Below are 18,859 nucleotides of genomic sequence, written 5' to 3'. Positions count from 1 at the left end.
ACATCGCGCATGCGCGACATCTGATCCGAAGAACACACAACTGACACAACAGCCAGTATAACCAACAAAGAGCTAGAGAGCTCGTGTTCATCTAATGTGTAATTACGCGTAAAATGTTATGTATTATTCCTCAAATGTCATTTACGAAACGTAATCGTGCGAGGAACAGGCGATCGTCGTTTTGCGATTTCTCGTAATTATCAGGTAAAAATCACAAACACACGTATGCATGCACGTACGGATAATTCGCGTGTAATACGCGTGCAAACGTAGCCATAAGTCGTAAGTTTGACAAGACACAGTGGCGGAGTAGTTGACGAGTGTCATTCGTTAGCGAAGATAGCGTGGGAGGTTGTAAATATTGGTTTACGAAATATATGTTGTCGACGTGTCGCGGTCATATCTTGTTTCCTTGAAGCATATATATCGATAATTAAAACGATTTAACCTAAACAACAAGCTCCGATCGACACGAGATGACATTATCGTAGGTCATGTCATTATTACGATGCTAATGCACGATAATAATCCTGTTTAAACTCGTGTACGGTTAAGTCTGTTGAGCTGTATTCTGTATATTGTATTGTTTATCGAATTTTTTTCTTTTTTTCAAGTATGTTTCACAGCACATCTTATTTGTGAAGTTTTAATAAGTTTAACAAACAATATTTTTAAATTTTTAAATTCTACCTTTTTTATCATTTTAGATATCTGTAAAATGGCAGACGTTAGGCTACTCATCCAGGAAGAAGGTCGTGCAGCTAGGAACTTGGTAGCCTTTAATGTACCTGTTGGTACGAATAATATAGAGAAAATTACAAAGAAGCCGCCCAGTGTACCAAGACAGATTCAGTCAGGTACAACAAAACGATCCATGAAACCAGCTACAAGAGTAAGATCTGCTTCTACAGGTCGTGATAAGAAATCTGGTAAGACAGCCTTTTGTTTGTAGAAAAAAAAAATTAACATTTAGAACCTCTGCATAAAAATATTTTAAAAGATATTAATATATTTTAATATAGAATAAAATTCAAACTTTTCCCTTAATTTTAATAGTGTACAATTTCTTTCCATTTACATAGTTTCTTTAAATAAAAATATTTTAAATAACATTAAAAGAGATTGGCAAATTTTTATATAAAATATCTTTAATTATTATATTATTATATTATTTATAATTATGCTAAAATATATTGTTTCCTAAAAATTTTGTTTTGTAAAAAAATATATTATTCAACTCTTAATAATTTGTATTGTTTGTATAGAATTACAGGCACGATATTGGGCATTTTTATTTGGAAATTTACAAAGAGCAGTTGATGGTATTTATCAAACATGCGAAGAAGATGAAAATATTTCTGAATGTAAAGAAGTTATTCTAGTGTTAGAAAATTATACCCGAGACTTTCATAACTTGATAGAATGGTTTAAAGTTAAATGGGCTTATGAAAATTCATCACCGCCATTAAGACGAACTCCTTTGGCTTGGGAAGTTAGAAAAACTTCTCCTTGTCGTATATGGAATTCTACAATAATTCCAAAATGTACTAGTCCTTTGCAAAGAGTAAGTCCAACAGAATTTCTTTGCAGGAGTCCAATTGATCAAACCATATGTGAAAATAAAATTGTAACAGACAATAAAGTTAATCATGTAAAGGAGGAATTTGTTCACAAATTATTGAAAGATAATAAAAACAATGTTTGCAAAAATTGTTCCTCTGATATTAAAGAGAAACGCAAAAATGGAATAGATAAGATTGGAAATCAAATGGCAAATAAAGAAAAATCCACATCAACGAAAGCACTTAAAGTATTTGTGAAGCAATCTGTGCAATCAAAAGCCAATAGTTTTGTGGACCGCAAGGCATTAAATGAAGGTGCAACATGTGATTCTAAAAATAAGATGGATGTTAAAAATGTTTCTAAACAAACAAAGGACACAGTAGCATTAAACAGTAACATTGTAAAGTTAGCAGATTCTAATTTATCTATAGAAAAACGAGAATCATGTAAAAATGATAAGGATGTTCAAATGATTTCATGTAGTAATTGTGAAATTATGCAAAAAGAAAGTAATGGAATGAATACTAGAGACAGTAAAACAGATGGGAAAAATTTGGATAGCAAGTTATCATGTAATAAAACTAACATTGGATTGGCAAAGCATGAAATTAATGCCAAAGTTAAAAAAGAAAGTATTAAAAAATGTGAAAACAATCACATTAATACTGAAAGAATAAATACGAAGACACCCATTGCTCAAAATACTTCAGAAAAAATTTGTCAAATAAATAAACATTCCCATGATAAATCGAATAATAAGGATATTCGAAATACATTATCTGGCCCTGTAATAAACAATGCAAATAGACCTGCTTATTCAACAGTGTCGCAAACAAAATCTAAAGTACAATCATCAACTTTAAGCGAAACTCCAAAGTTTGTTAGAAGTAAAACTTGTTTAAGCGACAAGAATTTATCTGCTTCAAATAAAACAAGGCCTGGAACGTCTGTTATTGTAAGAGGACGATTTCAAACTCCTGAAAACAAGGTACTTTTCTATTAAGGAATAACTTTTATTTTGAATCTGTAATGTACTGTGTTAGATATAACATATATTTTACATATTCTAACAACAAATTTATTTATTATTTTTTAGTCTAAATTAATTTAATATTTTTTTTTAGTTATCTGAACAAAGCACTTTAAGGAAAGATCAAAATAGAGACATGAATGGGTCAGTAGAAGTTTTAACCAAACAAACAGCATCTCCAAAGACAAAAGATGAAAGTGATGGTTGGCAAACAGTTAGGAATCGTTGTAGAAGAGGGAGCACTCATAACTTGAACATGTCTACACGCTTTCATAAACCAAGTACTGCTCTATCCTTGCCAGCTTTGTCAATAGAAAGTCCGTCAGAGAAAATAAAGAAGACTAGTTACACTCCTGATGGGAACAACAAACAAAGGAAAAAATGCATTGTAGGAAAAACTGGCAAAAACATGAATAATGAAGTTAAAAAAGTAAAGAGAGAATTCATGACATCTACAATTAAGAATAGTCTCGAAGATACACTGAAAAAGAATACTTTAAATTTGTGCGACAATTCAACATCAGTGATTGCAGCTATTTTTAAGAACGATGCAGAATTACTCGAGAAACGCATACAACAGTTCATGGCTGCTCAGGCAGAAAGAGAAAGAATTATTTTAGAAGAAGAGAGGAAAACGGAAGAAGCAGATTCTCAAAGATCTCAACAGCTGTCGGATGAAGAAGCTTCTTTGAAACGGCAAATTTTGGAATTAGAATCTGCCGAAATCGATATTGATACGGAAACAGATGAAACAGATGGTGAAATGGTTCTTGAAATGGAAGATGAGCCTACAGCGTCGCTTAGTAGCGGTACTGATGATATTAGTTTAGAGGATAGGTACATATAAACTATGCGCATTTATATAATATCTTATGATATATTTTACTAATAAAATTGATATTATCCCAGGTACGAAAATATGTTGGAAGGAATGTCTTGGTCGGAACGAATTGATACTCTTGCACAGTTGCGTGCATTAGTAGCTCGCCATCCGGGGCGTGCTTTAGAACTGCATCAGAAACTTTCGTCTCCGTCACGGAAAAGATCGCTCCCCGAAACGTTAAGAAGATATCAAGCGAAGCAAGATTGCGCGCAACACAAACGTCAAAAGCTACTAATGGAAAAATCGCAACGATTGCGAGAGTTATTGAACAAAGTGGAAGACGTCAAAAGCGCAAAAAATCAATTGATAGAAAACAAACGGATCAGGATGGAAATGAGACTTAAAAAGGCGGAGGAAAATAGAACGCAACATTTGTTAGAAATAGTGAGAAAGGCACATGATGAGGATTCGAAATTGAAAGAAATAGCTTTTATCAATGAACTTGAGGCGCAAAATAAGAGGCATGATTTTATGGCTTTGTGTCAAGAACAGGAAGAAAGATTACAGGTATATATTTTCGAGCAAAAAGAGATAACATACAGTTTCAATAACTTTTTGGGGATTTTCTCTGCATATATATATATATATATATATATATATATATATATATATATATATATGACATGTTGTATATAATACAAATATATATAATATTAATACATATTGCATTGATCTTGAGAATATACATATTATATTAATATAATAGCAGCTTTTTAATAATTGATTTGTGTTATATAGGGGATTCAAGAAGAACGTCAACGTCGACAGGAGGAAAAAGCTGCTAAAGAAGCCGCAGCTGAAGAACGTCGAAGAGCTTTGGAAGCGGAACGGCAGCTAAGAATTCAAAAAATGAAACAAGCGCGACGAGAACGCGAGGAAAGAGTTGGTAAAATGCAACTTGAAAGAGAAAAAGAACGACAGGTAAATCAATTGTCATTATGCTTGTGCACAATTTTTTTCATCTAACTCTTGAATCTCTTATCTTGATTTTAATTATAGGAATTAGCGAGGGAAAAGGCACGAGATCGTGAAGAACGCTTATCGGCACTTCACGCGGCTCAACTGGCTAATCAGGAAGAGTTGCAGAAAAAAATAGCGCAGAAACAGCAAGAATCCGCTAGACGTCACGTGGAGAATATTGAACATATTCGGCAACGTGCCGTTGAATCTTCAATCTTAAGATCGGAAGAAGTACCACCTACTCTTAAATCCTATCCCTCTCAGAAACAGTGCTCCTTATGTGGCACGATTGTAAGTTGATTTAATTTTATATAATGTATCTTTTTTTCCCTTTAACAAGATGTTACATTTGTATATATTTTATATCAGATACCTAACGAAGTACATCTTCTGAGCCATTTGAAAGGAAAGACGCATCTCGAAGCAGTACGAAATGCGCACGATAATCGTGAACCATCGCGAGACGAACTTCAACGTTTTAATATTGCACAAATACGGGATGTTCCGGCTATGGTGTTCATTAATAACAACGCAAACAGTAACAGGGCTGCGAGAGAGAAGCAGAAAGCGCTAAAGCGCCGATGTAGAAAGATAAAGCAACGCATGAGCTTACGTGAACAAGAATGGGAGGATAAATGCAAAAATGAAAGTAATCAGAATTTATCTGTCGAATCGGCCAATAAAGTCAAATTTCGGCGCAATTTAAAAGAGTTGGATAGATTATATAATAATCATTCCAAATCTGCATGGTCGATTACAGCACTTGCTGCCTTGGAGCGCTGCTTGGGTGAAATTGTTCGAGCTTTCTCTAAAGCTGTAAGTTTATAGAGAAGAACAATGGCTTTTGAAATTATTCTACATCATTATATTTTATTTATCTTATTATTGTATTCTGTTTCAGTGTCCATCTGATCAGGATGCTTTCAGATGCTTGAATGGATTTGACACCTTAACAAACTTATTGACCCTAGGCTTAAATACACAAAATACATTATATAATTTACCAAATAAGTAAGTAATAAGTACTAAATGTAATCAAATATTTTCGATTAATGCTACAAGATATTTTCTACTTATATTTAAAATTTTAGAGCACTTATATCACTATGTCGAGTTTACAAAGCGAGCATCAGCGAAAACGTCGAGAACACGGAAATGATTCTATTAAGCAACAAAATCCTCGTTATATTGGATCTACTTTTACAACGTTTAGAGGTAAGTTTACATTTATTTATCTCTGATAGCGTTAATTCTCCCATGCGATCGCATTGGTAGATAAATATAAATTATAATATGAATTTACATAAAAAATTTCAAGATTAGTGTGGCGATTATTTTTTTATCCAATAACATATAGGTAACAGGTAAATTATGTTTCTATAAACACATATTTAATTTTTCAACTTGTGATTTGTTTGAAAAAATGTGTATTATGATAGAAAAGAATAAATAGAGGCGATAATATTAATTTAAAAAATTGAAATTAATTTATTACACGATATCGTTTTGTATATCACATCTATTTGGATTTATTCTTTATATATTGCACAAATTGTTGAAAATTCTTAAATTGAATTCTTTTCTGTGTTATCATTTTTTTCATTTCTGTTTCCAAATTAAAGTAATTAATAAGAATTCTTTTCAGAATATTTTTCAATATAAAAATTTTTGTCATTAGAATTTTTATTATAAAACGCAATTTGGATATACACACGTACACGCAATTATATACATATAATATTATTTATAAATATATTTATTAATTAATTTATATATTCGTTATTTATAAATATATTCATTAATTCATTCGATTATACATATATATAATATACATACAATTCGATATATAAAATTTGAATCAACTTTTATCCAATACGTGCTGCCATCTGAAATGAACCAATTATTTTCAAATAGAAATATAGTATTTCAGTTCGATACAATAGTGCGATATCTCTCAAGGTGTTTTACTCGAAATAATCTTTGAAAAAGATCCTGGCAGAATTGATATTCAGGTAATTTTTCAAGAAAATTCAAGCGAAAAAAGATTGATTTTTATAATTAAATTACATTATTCACACACGAGATTTTGATCGCAATTCTGTATTGTATGGTTAAGTCTAAATATTATTATCGCGATTCTCATCTTTCATTTCTCATTAATATCAAAGCATTGATGAAACTTTGATTATAAATCTAGGAATTATAAATCTCTCAAATTACTCTCAAATTAAACTTAAAAGTATAAACAAGTAGATATAACAATCTTTATCTTATGTTTAATTTCCCAAGGAAATTTTAATAAAATTGTTACAGTAACCTTAAATCTTGAGATGTAAAATTATTCGAAATTATTATTATTATTATTATAGTTTGCAATCAGATGATAACAGTGGATTTTTTATCATAATTATTTTTCACGTTACTGAAAACTATTTTGTGTGAAAAAAAGATTCTCCTCGAGTTTTTGTTTTTCAAGATCTCCATTTTTTTACTTCTAATTTAAAAAATAAATATTCTATTATTCTAAAAACATAACTCGATATTTTTTTTATCTAATCCGGATAACTAAACGAATATTTAGAAAAATGACACCACTTTTACGTAAAGCGCTTTAATTCTTGAAAGCTGCTTTCATATTGACAATGAGATAAAAAAATCTCTGTTAAAGTTTCGGGGCTGAGGCAAGCTATACAATGACATTTATCGAATGCGCATAAACGTATCGTCGTCTAAAGTGAATTAATGTGATAGATAGGCATGTAGATTATAGCTTATTTTGTCTTTTTCTCCTTTTTATCTCGTTTTGACATTGTGACAGAGAAACGACGTTGGTAAAGACGACGTGCCCCTGTCATCCTGTCTATTCTGTCCAACTTGTCAAAATAAGGATTAAGACTCTTCGGGATTCACGATTTTACATCGCGGTTGTCTTTAGACCAGTTTCGAGAGTCGTGTGGTAGATACGCATCGCTTATCCATGTAAAAGACGCGCGGAGTAAATAAAGAACGAGATATACTAATTTCGGAGTCGAAGGCTCAAAATAAAGGGAAAGATATAAATGTGAATCCTTCTGCAATAATAATATTCAAACAATATATTAGTGTTTATATCTATATTAGTGATGAACATACTTTTATTGGGTGTTACAAACAATTGCAATAATATTGTTTGCATTGTTTCAATAAATTAATTGACAGATTAGATAATATTTATTTTTTAATAATATATGTATATACACGAAGGGGATGTCTAACATTTGTGATATTATTTTTTGAATATTGACATTTTTCATCACAATTTAAGAGAATTTTACTTTCGGAATAATTTTTAAATTAAAAAGAAATATACGTTGCTCTTTTCGATATTTTCTGTTTATTTTATTTATTATTTTTATTGGATTCGCGGTTCAATTAGTTACAAATATTTCATCAAATGACCTTTTTGGTGCGCGGTTAGCGAAATAAAAGATTCGATTTAATTCGATTTATACGCGTTGTCATTTTATGGTATCGAACAAATAACGAATGCTTTGTGCAATTAAAAAAACAGCAAATATGATTAATGGGACTGAATTTTTACATTCCTGGTTATGCATTTTGAACAAATAATTTTGTTGTACATATGTAACAAAATATATAACAAAATGATATATAACAATATGAATATATTCATATACAAGTAAATGCTCAATGAACAAGTGCATACGATATCTTTATCCTATAATGTACAAGGTAATAGAACTTATTAATATACAAAGGGACTTTTTACGTCCGATATTTCACGCACGTCTCCTCGAAATCGTCGAAATGAAACGAGATTCACGCTTTTAAACGCATCATACGTCTAGCAGCGTATCTTTTTCGATGTACCAATTCATCGGCGTGATTTCGCCATCGATTCTTCACGCTCCATAGATACGGCACTGGCGCCACCTCCTTCCTGCTCCCCCCCTTCCAAGGATCCCTCTCCGCAAATGCATTAGCGGCGAGAGAGCTTTTAGTGACGTCACCCACATACAGATACGCGTGCACGCACGAACGTCACGCGCGCGGATGGAGCAGAGTTATACGGTGAAAGGAAAGTCCGTCCGAAGAGAAAAAGAGAAAATGAAAGAGAGAGAAAGAGAGAGAGAATATACGCATGGGGTACTCCTGTTTCCACTTCCATCAAGCCCCGGTTTCGAGGACCCGGCCTAATCTTTTGTCTCGTCTCCTCTCCTCTTCTCTCCTCTCCTCTCCTCCTATCGGCGCTTTTTCAACGACCTCTTCGCACGTTTCAGAATCCGAAATGCGCGCTGCAATTTTCCCGAGCTACCGCCCTTCGTCTTCCTTCGATACGATCGCGGTGGCGAACGCGAGCGAGATTTTACATAGAAGAGAACTCCCGACATTTTATTTTTGCGCGCTCTAATCGAAAACTTAAAACGTAAAATATCAACGATATTTATTAGAGACTGCAGTTTTTCGTCAAATTTTTTCACGGTTTTGATAACATCGCCTCAAATTTTTTCGTGAGCAAATCACCTTTCTCTTCAAGGCAAAAAGTTGAGATTTGAAAAATTAAAATACGACATATCCGTGGAAAATTATAGGCAAGAATTCTGATAAAAAAATTGGAAATAATAATAAAGCATATTTGTAAATTTGTGATACGCATAAAATAATATAATATTATTCAGAAATAGATATTTTGCTTTTGTCGAACTTCAAAAGCTCTCGAAATTGATTTGGTGTAAATGCGCAAACCATGAGCTTCTGATAAGTAAATCAATTAAGCGAAACAAGTTAGCAACTCTAGTGAAAAGCAGCGTTTAATTGTACAATAATTGATATATCGATTGAAAAGACTTGTGGAATTATAAAAATTTAGCTAAAAATAAGATACTTTTTAATATCATCTAAATAAAAATTTCATACGATATTAAAAACTATTCTATTTATCAATTCTAAATTCTTATAACTCTTTATTGATTTTGTTACCTTTTTCTACGATAGATGAAATACTTGAATCCTATACGTTTTGATAGAAAAAAATTTGTTTACAATAGATTGAAAAAAAAATAGGAAAAAGAAATATATATATTTTTTTCAGACTATTTATACTTATATATGTCTAGGAAAAATCGAGAACGAAGATGCATCTTTTAACTTCAATTTATTTTTTAATCGCATAACACGATATTTAATATTGATATTTTATTTGTATATGAAAACAATTAGGAAAACAAGTTTCTGTGATATTTGTACCTCGATTTCGGAGGAATCATTATTCTTTCATTATTCGTTTTTATTTCATTCAAACTAATACAATAATATAGTCAAGAGACATATGTTTCTGTATGCATTACACGTTCGTCTTATAGTAACTACCAAATTTCGTACAGTTTAAGCGGACATTGGACGCGAATTCACTTGTTTTATATAGGCATTTTGCCTTTATTGCTGTTCGTATATGCTCACATAGCTCCGTTTATCGTTAAAGCGTCTGGTATTATTATTGGTCAGGTTTGCCTCCATATGTGATATGGGGATCCTCGAGAAAATGAAAACAAGGGAATCACCTCGTTACTAAATGGACCAGAAAAAGATGTCGCGTCGTAAAAAGAGCCGCGGAGATAAAGATTTTCGTCAAAATAAAAAATTCAGATAACCGGGATTAGATGCGCAAAATTCTCGTTTTTATCTTTATAACTGCCGTGTCTCTCTCGATATACGAGCGTTTTAATACCCCTTAAATACAATCGATGAGACCGAGTTCGACGAAAGTAATCAGGCGTGCATTCAATTAAAAGATAGAAAAGATCCATAACGTCTGTTATTTCAATGATATTTCGCAGGGCTATTTTATTTCTTTCGTAATGATTCGTGATGGACGAAAAAAATGCGGTTTTAATCGAATTAAAAAATTTAAGAAAATCGAGACGGACTATTTTAATCCACCCTCTATCTGGCTGATCGGAGAAATTTGTATAGTTTGGACCATTAGAGACAAAGAGACGAATTACTCGAAGGGGGTTTGTAGATTTTCCCCTCCCCCCCCCTTCCCGCGAATGTTTCCCAATCGCTGGTCCGTCGACCAAATAAATTTACAATTCCACGTAAATTGCTAGAAATCATTCGAAGAATAAATCCTAAGGCCACATCCCTCTCTAGCTCGAGGATTTATACACGTGATTCATATGCGTGACTGCATTCCAGTTGATAGGCAAAGAAGAACGGTTTCAATGATTACAAATTGTATTTGCTGACCATAAAAAAAAAGGGAGTTGTCAAATGAATTAAAGTCCGAGCAACATATAGATCGAAAAATAAAGGAGATGTAACGATTCATAATAAAAGACATATAATATTATTATGTCTTTTGTTTAATATAAATACATACGCGTAAAAAATGCACATGCATGGTACAACCTTTCTGTCATTCTTTATTTTTTAAATTGTACATATTTTTAAAACATTTAGAGCTTAAATATTTTCGTCGGAAAAATTTACATTATAAACATAATATGAATATAATTGTATTTTAAATAGAGAATATATAAAATAATTTTATTTTATCATTTATTGTCGATGAAATAAATATGCTTTTAATTGAATTTTGCTTTTTATCAATCCCGCAAAATTTCGGATAAAATTTACAAGCTGCATGTACTTTATAAATTAATCATAAAGTCGTAGAGTCCGAATTAAACAAAAATTATCGATGTCCCGTAGGTTTCTCGAATTCTCTAAGATCGTCTCGTCGACTCTTTAGTGTTTGGAAAAAACTGGATTAACATAAAAGCATCTCCTGTTTACGATCCCATGTACTCGATATATGCGTTCCTCGAAATTTCAACGTCTTGTTGGCGTCTTGTTTTCGTTCGTTCCGTATCAGAGAGAATGTCGTGGCGGTCCTTTTTTTTCTCCTCGATACGGATGGGATTGAATTTGTCAAGATAGTGGTCAAACCACTTTTTAATGTTTCGTTGGAGATTATTTCGCTACCTCTCTTATAAGCAGGCCGGTTCGTAACATTATCTCTTCTATCCAAGATGTTCGTCCGGCGCAACAATAGTTCTTAAAAGATTATGCGCCCTGGAATGCTCAGTGAATGCTCCATGATATCTCTTCAAAAACTAACAATAGTTTTTACAAAATAGATGTACGTTTCAAGTGACTTAAGCTTGTTATTTCCTAAAATAAATGAAAACAAATATATATATATATATATATATATATATATATATATATAATAAATAAATAAAAAATAAATTTAAAAAAATTAAAGGAAAAAAAGATATTCCTTCTAAGAGAGAATAAATTTTATAACGTAATATTAATATTTTCAGATATTATATAATATACAAAAAATACGCTGATTGTTAAAATTTTTACGACATCGGATTCGAATTCAGAAATCAATGATTGCAGAATGTCGCAGAATTTTCGCGTTCGTTCATTAAAATTTAAGCTAATTTTCGATCCAAGCGAGTAGATCATGGCGGCCAGAAGCCAAATAAAAATAAACAAACGTGTAATATATGTACGACTTTTCGATAGGATTCCTCGAACGACTTATCGAAGTCGAGGCTAAACCGTTTAGGACCCATATTCCTGTCTCCAGGATTCTTATCGAGACACTTTGTGACTCGTTATCACTAATTTAGCGTTCTAAATGCGCCTATGTATGCATGTGTTGTCCACTCGCAGCCTAACGGGTCTGTAACAATGACTCAACGGATCAAGAATCTGGCATATGTATGTGTATCTAGCGTTTAGTTGACCGACCAGAATCGGACGTTAAGTAATCAGCGAGCGATACGTCTCTTATAAAAGCGAAAACATATCTGAAATTTCTTCAATTATCCAAAAAAAAAGGTGAAAAATTAAATTAATTTTTTATTTTTTTAATTCTCTCTTGAAGACTTTTTAATTTCTCAACAAGTGTTTTTTTGCGAAGTACACGCATGCATTTTCGATTTAATGATTTTAATATCAATGACTAGCTTTGACTCTCTTTGTCTATCCCTCTCGTATCTATTACATCGAGAAGGGGAAGATTTTATTTCATCGGAAAAAACAATGTTTCTCCTCTTCTTTTCTTGCATTTCGATATATCTATTGTCATTTTTAATTGCAACGTGTAATTGTACACTAAAATCTAATGGATTTCATTTCTCAAATATCTCGCTTTATTCTTAGCCGCCGTAATTTTTTCACGCTATTAAATGGACAAAAAATCCAGTCGCATTTCTTCGATCGCAAATATATTCTTCTCCTCTATCTCTCTCAACTAAACATTAGTAATTCTGACGTGTTTATTTCAAAGAGAATTGCAATTATTCACCTTTCGCAAATACGACGCTTTTTCCTACATTTTAGAGGGAAGGGAGAGTACTTTGTAAAAATATCTATTACATTTTTTGCTTTAACTATTATGTTTCTTCCCCTTGCAGACTCTGACTAGTCTTGACGACCACGCTCAGACCCAGGATGTATCCGCCAATTCAACCGGAAATGGAATGGTAGCCGCCAGCGCGACGCAGTTGCTGTGCAGCCTGATCCCCGAAGAGCTCTTTGAGAAAACGGTCTTGCAGACTCGCGTTCAAGATATTGCCGGGTAAGTCCTTCAAACGTTCAATTTATGAGCGCAGTCTCGTATTACGCGATCCTGAAGCTTCAATATCGACGTCGCATCGTGAGAACCCAATCCTCTTTTAAATGATAAAAATATTTTTATTGACATATATATTCGAAACGGGCGACTGAGTGTCGTAAAAGAATTACGTTTATCTCGCCTTATGTAAAGATCCAAATAGTTTCCAATATATTTCACTCGTTTTTCCTTATATACTGATTTCAAAAATCCGTCTCTCGCGTCAGAATTTTATAGAAAAAAAAAAGAAATGTCTTTCGTATTTATATAATTTTTGCCAATTCTGTATAATAAATCCCTTTCTTCGCAATACATGTCAAAAGTTGGTATAAAAAATTAATCTATTAATTCTAAAGATGCGTAGACTTATGTCAAATAATAAAATAATAACAATTTAAAGCATCATTATCGAATATCAGAATTGAATATTACAATAATTTCAAACGAAACCTAAGCTAATTTTAATTAATTTTGTGTCAAAAAATGAAGCGCATATTAAATTAAAATTATGTTTAATTAAAAATATTGTATTGTGACGAGAAACACATCGATGCAGAACAAATACAATATTATGTACATATTTAATTGACAGTTGATCGTTTTAGAGCGATGTTCGGGGAAAGCTAGCTAACCAAATGCGATTATCGTTAACAATTCCATAAATTTATTCTGTGATATCTTGTATAAAATTTATAAAGACAAACACAACTTTGATACTTTAACGGATACTCTAGCGTACTTTATTATTAGCTACACATCTTTTCCACGATTTAAAAAGATCTCAATGTCGATGCTTTTTGTATCACCGAATAAGGCTAGAGTAGCATCGTAGGGTGTCTATTAGTTCGATTATTAGTTACAAATGGCGGGTTATTAAAATTAATCTCTATAGGCGACCGAAGCATTATTTCGCTGATTAGGGTAATCGGAGCATAATTAGCAACGTTCCACTTTTTCCTGGACGATACGAACGTTCTACGTAATTGCGGGCAATCATCTACAATGAAATTGTAACTTCTGTAACGTGTCTTTACGTATCTTTTCCCCATATTTTTTTCTATTTTTTGTGGAGTTCCTCGATAAAAGGACTAGAGCCGCTGAGATGGTGCTTTGTGATAAAAAGCGGATTATTGGAACGATAATGTAGAAGAAGTAACATGAAAGCGACAAAATTCACGTTACTTAAAATAGAAAAAAGAAATACGTAAAATTAATTTACATGTGTACAGTATTTTTTAATTTATATGAAATTATTCGCCTTTTTTCGCAACTTTTCTCTCATCGATCATCGATAGATCTTTCTTTGCGTCGCCAAAGCTATTAGCGCCTGACATTCGCTTTCGTACAATTTATGTGCACTCGCCCGCTTCTTGTCGAAAATCCGCGTCTTTTGATCTGGTCGAGTCATTTGTTGCGCAAACACGCCATCGTCTCCAGGACGGCGCCTTTGAACGAAGGAATATTCGAGGAGGTGCTTTGAGGTGCATACGCGAGGACCACCCTGTCTGAAAATATAACCGCGCGTCAGTGGTGAACTTAATACGCGAGTCAGGCCGAGTGACAAGACGCAAACTGTTTTCGTTGCATCGCGCGGGATCCGTGATCTTCGCGTTCGGAGGTTGACGGTTCGCACCTGGGTCAACTTCCTCCGCGAAGACCCCCCAAAACGTCGCCTTAACCCCTTTGCGCGCACGTCGAACTCGATTTTCTCCTCCTCTCGCGCGCTCGTCCCTTTTCTCCACTTTGCGACACGTGTCTCTCTTCCGGGGAGGAAAATCATGTCGCAGACGTTTCATCTCTCCATAGGAACATTATTAAAGTAACAATTACATAATATAATTAGAGTGGTAAAATTGGAGTAAATTTAAAAAGTGATTTAAAGAAAAGTATTAATTTACATTAAGATAATTATGATTAATAATTATAATAATTTTAAGCTTCAAATTTTAAGTATTTATTAATTCAGGCAATTTTTAGATCTTTATTATTTATATTATTTACATATTTTAAGAATGTTTAAAATTTTATTTTATTTTTTTTAAAGAAAAATACTGGTCTACATTAAGATGATTATTATGATTAATAATTATAATAATTTTAAACTTCAAATTTTAAGTATTTATTAATTCGTGCAATTTTTAGAGCCTTATTATTATTTATATTATTTACACAAATTAAGAATGTTTAAAATTTTATTCTTTTAAAGAAAAATATTGGCCTACATTAAGGAAATTATTATGATTAATATTTATAATAATTTTAAGTTTCAAATTTTAAGTATTTGTTGATTCGTGCAATTTTTAGATCTTTATCATTTATGTTATTTACATAAATTAAGAATGTTAAAATTTTATTTTTTTTAAGTAAAATAAATTGTTGAATTCTATTGAATTATTGAATTATTATTAAATTCTCCTATTATTAATTAAATTTATATTATACGATTAAAAAAGTTGAGATAAATTTTTTATTCCCAAAAAAATAAGCTCTATTTATTAAAATAATTTTTTTGTGCATTTAAAAAAATGTTTGATGAATGTAGTATATTTTTACGTTATTATAGAATTCTTTATAATAAAATTCGTGTTATCATTATCTCGATTTTACGAATGGAAGAACGTTTTTCTTTTATGCATCTGAAATTACGCGGGCGAGCAATTTGAACTTTTGTGTGGGTGACAACGTCGCCCTAAAAAGATTGCACCAGATTGTTATTTTCTTCCGACATACTTTGCTGTAATCGGGTGAATCTGCGCATTTCACACCTTCACCGATCGCGTACCGTGACTATGTATAATGAATGACGAAGGTGTGCGATCAGAATTATTGTCGACCGGATAGCGGGATTATTATGATTAATTTCCTGCCGATGTGCGCGAGAAAGGCCTAGTCACGATTTTTACTCAGCGGCGAGGTTGCTTTTCGCTCGTATCTTTAAAGCGCGCAGATGTGTAACGGCGATCGATCATTTTGTACATCGTAATGCTTATTCGACGGGATCGTTAAGTGCTGCATTCGCCATCACTCCTTTCCCGGAAAATAATGCGCAATTTTTATTTCGCACACTAAGATACGGCATTTTTTTTTTCTCTCTTTCCAGTAATGCATTCGTAATTCGCGATTATCGCGAGGTCTTGGAGACAGATTTAGAATTTTACAACAAGCGAAACGGACAACAATCACTTTGCGGGACGCTCATTTCATGATGTCATTCATACATGCTAGATGATGCCATCAAATAATGATTCGATGACATCATAAATATTGATATTTTAATCAGTTATGGCATAACATGCGGTAAATCGCATAATATATGAATACATTTGTACGTGTGAAGAGCTAAGAGTCATATTATCATCTAAATTTTTCTTTAGACGCTTCTACTAAATATTAATAATATAAAGGGAAATCTTGAAGAATTTTAGATAATTAATTTTCGAGATAATTTTTTAGATAATTAATTTTAAATTATCCTCACAGATAAATGTTTTTTTCACTCATTTGTTCAATCCATAAGACTGACCAAATATTCGATTTACTGATAAAAATGAATTCCAAAATGTACGTGTAATATATGAAAATATAATTATCATTAGATTTTATCAGGTGATATACAAAGCAGATATCCCTTAAACTTTTTGATGGCGTATGAATGACTTCATAAAGCAACAGATGTGCGATATGAAGATAAGGAGGTATATAAAAAGTGCGTATGTTTGCTTATCACCTTTTATCCGTTAGTATCTCTCCGCGATCTTTCTGACAATGAGTAGAGAGGCACCGGTAGCAGCAGCTCTCCCAGGAATCATTTCCCTCGTTTCCCTTATTTTTTTTAATGTCGACAATGCCAAAGATAAATGAGCTTTTCATCGTAAACTTCGTGGCTCGTCGAGAGAATCGCGTCCTACTGATTCTCTTGAATATACAAAAATATGTATTTAAATTATTTGCATTTTTATAAGAACGATGCTTTCCATTCTCGAAATCTCTCCGAAAAAAAAAAATACTTAATTTATCTATTTTGACTTTACTTAAAAATTCGCAAGAAGAATCTTATCGTTATATTAGGACTGAATAAAAATGAATTTTATTGTATGTAATCGCGTGATATTGATTTATATAAAATATTTGATTAATATTTAATTATATAAAATATTCTTTGATATTTAACCTGTAAAAATATATTTGATGTTAGGACATTTATATATGAAAAATTATTATTGAAAGTAACTAGATGAGGGTTAAAATTGTGACCACAAAAACAATGTGACTCCGCCTCTTTTCCCGTAATCGAAAACTCTCAAAGACGTCGACGATCGAGACTTGAGTGGCGACCATCGAGACGTAATTGCTAGAGAGAGAGTACCGTAGAAAAATCAAATCCACAAACACTCTTACCGTTAATCACGATGAAGAGAGAGGAAGGACTTGCCTGGTGTAAAGTCCACATGAAACGAGATCGAATAATTAATAATTTGTCATTTTCATAATTAATGTAACATAAATTTTGTGATTATTACCAGTATTCGCGAACAATATCCAATTTTAATCAAATTTAATTGATTCAATGAAGACGAGAGATAAATTGAGAGATAATTAAACTTCGATCTTTCACCTCATAATTTTTTCAACTTTAAATAAGTCTCGCATTAACTTTTAACTTTTGGAATAAATATGGCGATCGTATATCGATAATCGGGATGTTCTACCGTGAAGATTTTGACGTGTCAACAGTTGGATATTTTGAATCGCTCAATAGTAAGATTGACATTATGAGTGCGCGAACAAGAGTGACACGAGAGACCGAAGAAATGTGTCAGTTTAAATCGTTATGCCCCTTAAAGTACTCGTGTCTTGCTTCGCGCCCCCGAGATAAATCACAGTTTGCTCTGGTTAATTGAAACGGATGTAGGCGGAACTCGATGCGATCTCGCTTTTTGTTTCTCTTCGCGGCTCTGGGATTAAATGGGGCTTTCGATCAGCTTGTCGACGTCCACGAGTCTAAATTTTCCTCGGTGCGCGCCCGCGGCTTCCCGCTTCTCTCGTGCTCTCCATCTATTGTTATAATGAATTAAAGGACTACGTCTTAATCGCGCGAGCGCGGACAGAAATGACGCCCTTCCTCTCAGACTGGCGCTTTTAAGCCTATCACGTAATCCTCCAAGCAGTGGTAGTCCAAAAAAACAATTGTAAACTTACGTCAAAATTCTATTGCAAGATCGCATATATTCAACAGATAAGATATCGATGAAATTTTGGCCAAAACTTGAACAAAATGTCCTCCTATCCTTGTACTTTGCCGAAAATTTCTAATCTTCTATCGCACGTATATATACTACATAAAAAATATTAAATAATTTTTCATAAAGGTTAATACATAAAAAAAAGTTCTCAGTTAAGTCAAACTGAAAAATCGTTGTTAGGATTCTACGTGAAAAAAATTGAAATTTCTAATCTTTTATCGCACATACATAAAAAATATTCAATAATTTTTCGTAAAAATTAATACATAAGAATAACAAGTTACACATAGAGAGAATGGATCGAAATATCTCTAGTTGAAGGGTCGATTCATAAAAGCTCCAAAAATTTCATCGAAAGGCAAAAAAATTCTCAGTCAAGTCAAACTGAAAATCGTTGTTAGGATTCTACGTGAAAAAAATTAAAATTTCTAATCTTCTATCGCACATACGTAAAAAATATTCAATAATTTCTCATAAAAATTAATATATAAGAATAATAAATTGCACATAGAGAGAATGTCTCGAAATATCTCTAGCTGAAG

General features: G+C 32.5%; 1 protein-coding gene across 5 annotated transcripts in view; it reads left to right on the top strand.

Annotated features, from left to right (window-relative positions):
• Positions 1 to 48: 48 nt before the first annotated feature.
• LOC105249211 (S phase cyclin A-associated protein in the endoplasmic reticulum) overlaps positions 49 to 18,859 on the top strand; it is a 39,130-nt gene continuing 20,319 nt past the window's right edge. For 2 of the 5 annotated variants that reach the window (XM_025408944.1, XM_011254513.3), the window contains exons 1-11: positions 49 to 204; positions 708 to 929; positions 1,266 to 2,551; positions 2,688 to 3,430; positions 3,503 to 3,983; positions 4,215 to 4,397; positions 4,476 to 4,727; positions 4,806 to 5,252; positions 5,338 to 5,447; positions 5,528 to 5,651; positions 12,875 to 13,038. In XM_025408944.1, coding sequence (XP_025264729.1) covers positions 719 to 929; positions 1,266 to 2,551; positions 2,688 to 3,430; positions 3,503 to 3,983; positions 4,215 to 4,397; positions 4,476 to 4,727; positions 4,806 to 5,252; positions 5,338 to 5,447; positions 5,528 to 5,651; positions 12,875 to 13,038 — 4,001 coding nt within the window. In that variant the 5' untranslated portion in view covers positions 49 to 204; positions 708 to 718. Of the gene's footprint in view, positions 205 to 231; positions 352 to 378; positions 614 to 707; positions 930 to 1,265; positions 2,552 to 2,687; positions 3,431 to 3,502; positions 3,984 to 4,214; positions 4,398 to 4,475; positions 4,728 to 4,805; positions 5,253 to 5,337; positions 5,448 to 5,527; positions 5,652 to 12,874; positions 13,039 to 18,859 lie in introns of those variants that run through there. The other 3 variants (XM_020026923.2, XM_020026924.2, XM_020026922.2) reach the window with 3 other exon arrangements.

Source organism: Camponotus floridanus, unplaced genomic scaffold (genome assembly GCF_003227725.1).
Source record: "Camponotus floridanus strain SB8 unplaced genomic scaffold, Cflo_v7.5 scaffold24, whole genome shotgun sequence".
Taxonomy (NCBI): domain Eukaryota; kingdom Metazoa; phylum Arthropoda; class Insecta; order Hymenoptera; family Formicidae; genus Camponotus; species Camponotus floridanus.
The sequence above is the reverse complement of the archived record's forward strand: the minus strand, read 5'-3'. Positions and strand labels throughout refer to the sequence as shown.